This window comes from Diuraphis noxia, unplaced genomic scaffold (assembly GCF_037042655.1).
Source record: "Diuraphis noxia isolate RWA-SAM2 unplaced genomic scaffold, SU_Dnox_SAM2 contig0002, whole genome shotgun sequence".
Classification (NCBI taxonomy): domain Eukaryota; kingdom Metazoa; phylum Arthropoda; class Insecta; order Hemiptera; family Aphididae; genus Diuraphis; species Diuraphis noxia.
The window spans coordinates 42682318-42689308 of NW_028301712.1; the positions used below are offsets into that span (position 1 = coordinate 42682318).

At 28.3% G+C, this 6991-nt stretch overlaps 1 protein-coding gene across 3 annotated transcripts; it reads left to right on the forward strand.

Moving 5' to 3' along the window:
* The first annotated feature begins 268 nt into the window (after positions 1-268).
* On the forward strand, positions 269-5151 carry LOC107171315 (RING finger and transmembrane domain-containing protein 2-like). 3 transcript variants are annotated; one of them, XM_015521553.2, is made up of 8 exons: positions 269-576; positions 635-946; positions 1012-1206; positions 2263-2382; positions 2451-2670; positions 2768-2918; positions 3006-3221; positions 4248-5151. In XM_015521553.2, exons 1-8 carry the CDS (start codon positions 531-533, stop codon positions 4479-4481), a joined length of 1494 nt encoding a protein of 497 aa, XP_015377039.2. In that variant the 5' UTR covers positions 269-530; the 3' UTR covers positions 4482-5151. The 3 variants fall into 3 exon arrangements, with proteins under 3 accessions (XP_015377039.2, XP_089076363.1, XP_015377040.2); XM_089220237.1 differs by having other exon boundaries at positions 270-576; positions 1015-1206; XM_015521554.2 differs by having other exon boundaries at positions 273-576; positions 2493-2670.
* Positions 5152-6991: the final 1840 nt, after the last annotated feature.

A 6991-nucleotide genomic window follows, 5' to 3' on the forward strand; every position in this document is an offset into this window, starting at 1 on the left:
CTGCAATTTGGAGGTACCTACACTCAAGTACTCCACAATTGACTCTTACTATGGAGTAAAGTGACTTCTGTGGAACATTTATTTTCCGTGTATGAAGTAACAACCTAACTTTAGTCTGTAATTAGATACTAACCAAAAAACATTAAGCCTATTTGATTTTTAGATTTGTGTGTTTTTGTTTCTTTTTATTCAGATGACCTTGGCTGATTAAAATCTAAGGAAAAACATATGTGCGTGAGTAAACATGACTAATATAATTGATAAGAAAAAGATTGTTATAATGAATAATGATGTCATAAACTCATTGCTATTGATGAGTAAACGTATTTTGAACTTCTATTATGTTTTTAATTTTATTCAGACGTTCTGACGTTCAGTTAACAATCTCATAACCCCGAACATGTGTAAATTGGGTGATACGTCATTCATTTTTCTATGGTGTAACAAATAAAATAAAGTGGCTCATAATTTAGATGAAATAATATTTTAACTATATTGTGCAATTATTTCTTTAGTTTTAACTTTTAACAATGTCCAATTTAAATGATGAACCTGGAACTGCAGCGTCTGATAATGGTAATCATCAATAAGTTATATTTTATCAAATGTTTTTACGTTCACAAATCGGAAACAGATAGTAGAGCGGCAGTGCCGGTTGCTAATCGTCGTATGAGCCTTGCCGCTGATCTTATGATGCATTTAGAACGCAGAGCAGCTGAAGGTTCAGCCATGTTTCGAAGCAACGTGCACAATGTAGTTGAAGAACTACGACCAATAATTACAGTGGCACGCCACCCCGATCCTGGGTCTCCACAACCACTTGGTCCCAGTTCATCTGTACGCCTGAGTTTGCCTACTTGGTTGAATTTGAACACCAACAATGCTCACTTACCTCTATCTCCACCCAGTTTATCAGAAACAGACGACCAAACCTTCATAACCACAGGTATCATCAGTAGATGATTGACTAATTAAAAATTAATTTTGAAAGTAGACTCATATATTTTATAGCAGAGGTTAGACCGATTGCAACAACTCCAGTATCACAAAGACTGCCTTTGACTACTCAACGATCGCTTACTGAACCAAATAATGATGTAGCAATAGATATGAATTTATCGAGTTCAGATTTAAACGTAGAACAGTTGCCTCAAAGTCCAGGAGGATCTTCACTTAATGGATCTAATAATAATAACAATGAAAACCGTAAGTTATTTGAGTTATGTGTTAATTCTTATTATATCTTAATAATGTTATTAAAATTTTAAATACCTACTTAATATTAGTTTTGTTTTGTTGATTTTTAATAACAACTCGACCTACAGTTATAATTATTTTCTTATTTACTATCCCTAATTTATTGTTTGGTATCTGTTTTATAATTAGTTGTTACATTAATGATATAGGTTTGTTGACTACTACTATAGAATACTATTTATTTATTTATTTAAATTATGTTTATTTTTAAGTCATTGACATGTTATAAATTTATAAATAACCTAATATGTGATTCAAAAAAACATTTAAATTTTACATTCATTGGAAACTTTCTTGTGTTTTAATTTGTTTCAACAATATTAATTTATGAACTTTTTAAGCACTTAAATATTTCCAAGTCCTAAATAGAATACCTAAATAAATATTCAAATAAATTATGAAATAATAGATATTTAGAAATACAACATTTTTAATTATAAAATTGTACTATATATACATTCAGTTTTAGTGAATATTAGGTACCTTAATTTTTGAAATAAAAATGTAAAAAGTGTTCTAAGGAATGCTATTTAAATTTGTTTGCAATTAATTATTTGTTATTACTTATTACATACTATCAATACATTTGAGTTGGATGATTTGTACTATTTTTAGTTATTGTTACAATGTACCTATACCTACATTGCATTATACAGATTATATTGTAACAGTTGTTTACTCTATTATTATTAGTTTTTTTATATTTATAAATTGAGGAATTTTTTTTAGTGAAGACAAATGCTAAAATATATCATAAATATTGTAGTACTATACATAACTTGTTTTATTAAAAATCTAATATATAAATTAATTGTATAGGTACTCCATTAAAATATGTTCAGTTGATTTTCAGTTAATACTATTCAACTTATTAGTTAAAATAAATAATGTTCTATTCAAAATTGCTTAGGTATACCTTATATTTTCTGAAGAAATTTAAATTTAGTATTAACATAATTTTAGTACCCTCATATTTCATCAACATTGTATTTTATTGTTTTCCAGAAAGCGAAGACGATGTTCTTCGGCATAACCCAGAAATCGCTCAAATACTGAGTGTAGCTCTTAAATACATTCCATTCTTATTGATACTATTATCAAAAGCTTTATTCGACCATATTCCAGGTAAATTAAACAGCTACTCTGTTCAACTGTTTGTGTAAGCATGACTAAAAAAGATATATGGCCTGAAGGTTCGACTAACGAACGTGCTTGTATGTATCTTGTGATTTCAGCAATTCTGCTCTTTTTGGTGCTCTTTATTTCATTTCGTTACTTCAACAATGTGGTAAAGCGTGAGGTGGCCAAACAATCACAGCGCAGTATTGGCTTTTTGTTGTTTGCTATTTGTCATATGGCCATGTCTGTATTCCTATTCTACTTCTTCTATAATGATATGAACTTACACTTTGGGTAATTATAATTTATATAAAAACTAAATTTAAATTATTTATCTATTAAGAATATCAATGTTTATTGTTAAATTGATATATTATGTTTATATTTCCAGGTTAATATTTATTCCTCCTATCACAAAGAGCACAATTATCAGTCTATTATGGTCAATAGCAGTGGATGATTACATTTTAAAATTAATAACAATCATTTTTAAAATAATAATTATCATGATGCCAATAAAGGTTTTACCAATAATTAAACGAGTATGTACATTTTTATATTAGTAATAATAGGTTATTTATTTTTAGTGTAGATAAATAAATGTATTCTTATGTTGTTTTTTTTTTTAGGGAAAAGTATACCTATTCATTGAAGCTACGTCTCAATTATATCGGTGTTGTGTGCCTATCCAACCATGGTTGTTTTATTTGTTAGAATCTTATCATGGTCCGAAGAAAGTGATTGGAGTATTTTTATCTGCTGCTTACATGGTGTCAAAAGGTTCCGATTTAATGGGTTGTGTGAAACTATGGTGGACAGCCTCATACAAATTACTTCAGAATGTTGTAAGTTCATTAAAATATATGGGTATATAATTATCATGGTATTAAGTTTTTGACATATTCACTGGTCGCATTCTAGAAAGATTACTATTATTTATTTTTAAATCAAGTGCATATAAATTAGTTTAAAGACAATATATTCTCAAACTATAAATGCCATACAAACTCAGTAGTCAAATTTTTAATGTTTTTATAATGCATAATCTTAAGGATGTAATAGAAATAAAAATTATTATTACTTTTTATTTTTCTATTAAGACTATTTAGTACTTATAATTATTAAAAATAAATAGATTTTGTTAGAGTAATCTCATAGAGTGTGTTTAAAAAATAAAAGTTTTGAGAATTTTTAATGATTTTTTACTTTATGTGTTGTATTTTGTAGAGTTGTAGGAACAAAATACATAATAATTGAAATATTTTAGGTTTTCCAACTAAATATTATTATTTTTAACTGTATAAGAAGATTAAATTTATATTTCTTATTAATTAGCAATCATGTAATTTTCTTTCACATGATGAACTATTATTACTTTTTCTAATAAATATTAGAAAAAATATTACTGTTTATCAAAAGGGTGTCAACACAATATTAATTGTTTTCTCTCTGTCACTTGCGCAACATAGATCAAAATATGTATTTACTTAAAATCGTTTTTGTGACTTTTGAGTAATCTTAGAGTTAATTCACCTTTTACAAAAATTATAACAATAATATTTTTGTAGGTATGACATATCAGTTTTAAATTATGTATTTTTTGACTTTTCATGCAACTTAAGAAAAATTTAAAAAATAAAAAAAACTATAAAAAATAAATTTAAATATTAAACTGTTTTTAGACAATATTTAGATAAATCAATATGTCATACCTTAAACAATATTATTCTCTATAAGATAACTCAGAGACACAACAAAAGTATTTTGCCTGAATGCATTTTGCCTATGTTGTCTATAGTCTATGGACCAGAGAGAAAAACAAACATTCTCCTATGTTTACTTACCTAACAAAACTTTATTGGACATTTTAGGCATTGGGTACAGTACCGAGTAAAGAGCAGCTAACAATAGCTGGAAATAATTGTCCGATATGCCATGACGAGTATGCTACACCTGTTTTGTTGCAATGCCAACACATATTCTGTGAAGCTTGCGTGGCCAAATGGTTTGATCGCGAACAAACATGTCCACTATGTCGGGCAAAACTCGTTGATGACCCTGCATGGAGAGACGGTTCTACGACTAATTTTATACAACTCTTTTAACATTTAAATGCGATACTCTATAACCAATTAAATTGCTTTTTATGTTAATATTTTTCCTCTTGTTAATTGTTTTATAATTAATTTTCTCAATGCCTACAATTTGTTTATACATTATAGGAGATAATTTAGTCATTTAATTTTTGTAATTTATTTTATTTTTAACGCATAAAAATATTTGTCTGTGATAGATGTCCATTATGATTTAAAGATGTAAATTTGTATTTGTTAAGCTATTTAAATATCATTATAGAAATGTTTGTTAATTTTATCAACTAATTTATCATAGCTATAATTATGTTTGAAACAAATTTAAAATGTGAAACATTTTGGTGGTTAGACAATGATTTACCTGTTCTTATATATATATATATATATATATATATAAGTGTGTGTGTGTGTATAATATTGTGTATTTTTTTGTTCTTGTGGTAAGAGCTTGTTGCATAATAGTATGCTTCAGAAACTTAACATATAGTATTGGTCTCAAACATAGATAACATATTATCTATGGTCTCAAATAACAATAAAGCTCTACAGTCTATATTTGTTAAAAACAAAATGTATTCTTTATTATTATTATTGTGTTATTCATTGTTAAAAATACAGTTAAATAAAAATGTTTTAATTTTGGTAATTTTCTCAATGTAAATAAATGCTGAATAATATACAATTTGGGAGCTTATTTATCTAAACATTATGTATGATACAATAATTGTCAATTACAATGATATGAGACCACCTACCATTAAATTTAGTAAGGTACTTCTTTTAGATTTGACCATTGGCTTTGTTGTTATGTTAATTTTAGATGATTTAATGATATTAGTGATCAACACCACTCACCTTTTACAATTTTTTTGGTTTTTGATGGTGGAGGTTGTGATGAGTTGATAACTTCATGTGACATCTTATTCTGCTCATTAATGTGATCACAAATCTAGATTATTTTTTTATTGTGTTGATTATATATTTATTTATAAGTACACATCAACATATAGATATTCTATATATGTGAGTCATACTTAATTAATAATAGTCCAATAAGTTTAGGAAAAAGTTTAGAAGTAACTGATAAAAAGCTTGACTTTTGTATACACTTATTAGCAGTGATCGCTTTTTGGAAGTGTTTTTGAATCACATTCAATCACTAACAACTTATGAATTCATACTTGGAGAGTAGTGAAAATATGTTTAGTGTGAGTGGTACAAATTATTGAATTTGTGCCGAGGAAAAAGTTTGACCGCCACTGCTTGTAAATTACAAATCATTAATATTTACGTTTTCCAAAATTTTCCCGAAAAGTCCTGACGCCTAGCTCTGGTATATAATCCCTAACCCTAAAATAGTAGGGGTATTTACGGATTTAGCATCCTCGTGGTGGGAATTGGAACATGACTTGCTGTCAAATTTTCAATGAAAATGCATAAACACAGACTATATGAAAATATAGTATTTAGTATTTACTATATTTAGTACCACGAGGATGCTAAATATAGTATTTTCATATTGTTTATGGTAGTAGCCTTTGAAATTTAAGATGTACCATGTACACATGAAATTCATTTTTGTCGAGAGATGGCGTTGCCGTATACTCATAAAGTCATAACTCATGTTTTTGTTTTTGTTTCGAGCCATTTATGACGATGTTTCATTTTTTTAGATTCAATAGTTTAGGGCGGCACAAGGCTTATTCAAGTATCCATTTCAATTAGTTTGCGAATCGGCCGTGGTCTATTTTTGTATTTGCTGATATCGTTTCTCCAGACTAGAGTGAGTACCTATCTGAAATATTGCATATGTTTATTTTGATATCGTAAGCCTTTTAATAACGTCCAACAGGTTTGGCAATTATTTATGAACACCTTCACCCTTCATCGCTTTTTGAAAAGCCGGAATTTTTTTTTTTACGTTTTCACGCTCTGGCAAAGGTATTGAGATGTTAGTCGTGCAGGGTGACGCCGTTTTTAAAATTTGTAAGAGCATTAAAATCATGCGGACCGGAAGCGGATTGGTAGGTATCTCACGAAAACTATTTGCACGGTTAGGTTAGATCCACTTGAAAATATCTGATTTACAATAAACCGTATTATGGCATGTCGTTGTATCTGGTTGTGATGCAGTGACACATCCTAACCTATTTCCATGTGTACGTCACTGCACTTACTACATACAAAAATTCAAATGTAGGTATACCTAGTTTGAATTAAAACTATTTTTAGCTATAAACTCTGGTTTAAATTCGAGTGTGTTTAACTTCGCATCTTACACTGCCCGCGCTCCATGTTTGACCTATATATGGGAAAAGTGTGCAGTAGATTAGTATAGGTACCTATTATGAAGTATAAACTTAAAAAAATAAAAATAAGGCCAGTCGATTAGGGTCTAGGGAACTATTGTTATCGAGTACATAATATTGTATACCACGCAAATGATTTATATATAATGTATACCTTCCTACCTACTCAATGCTATTGTATAATAATTTGTATTCGATATAATTAATTGATTT

Bases quoted from the DNA above. Each gene is read 5' to 3' on its own strand.
- LOC107171315 (XM_015521553.2), top strand. From the start codon at position 531: ATGTCCAATTTAAATGATGAACCTGGAACTGCAGCGTCTGATAATG. The intron at 1,207-2,262 runs GTAAGTTATTTG...ATTGTTTTCCAG, and splicing joins TAATAATAACAATGAAAACC to AAAGCGAAGACGATGTTCTT. The intron at 2,919-3,005 runs GTATGTACATTT...TTTTTTTTTTAG, and splicing joins TTTTACCAATAATTAAACGA to GGAAAAGTATACCTATTCAT.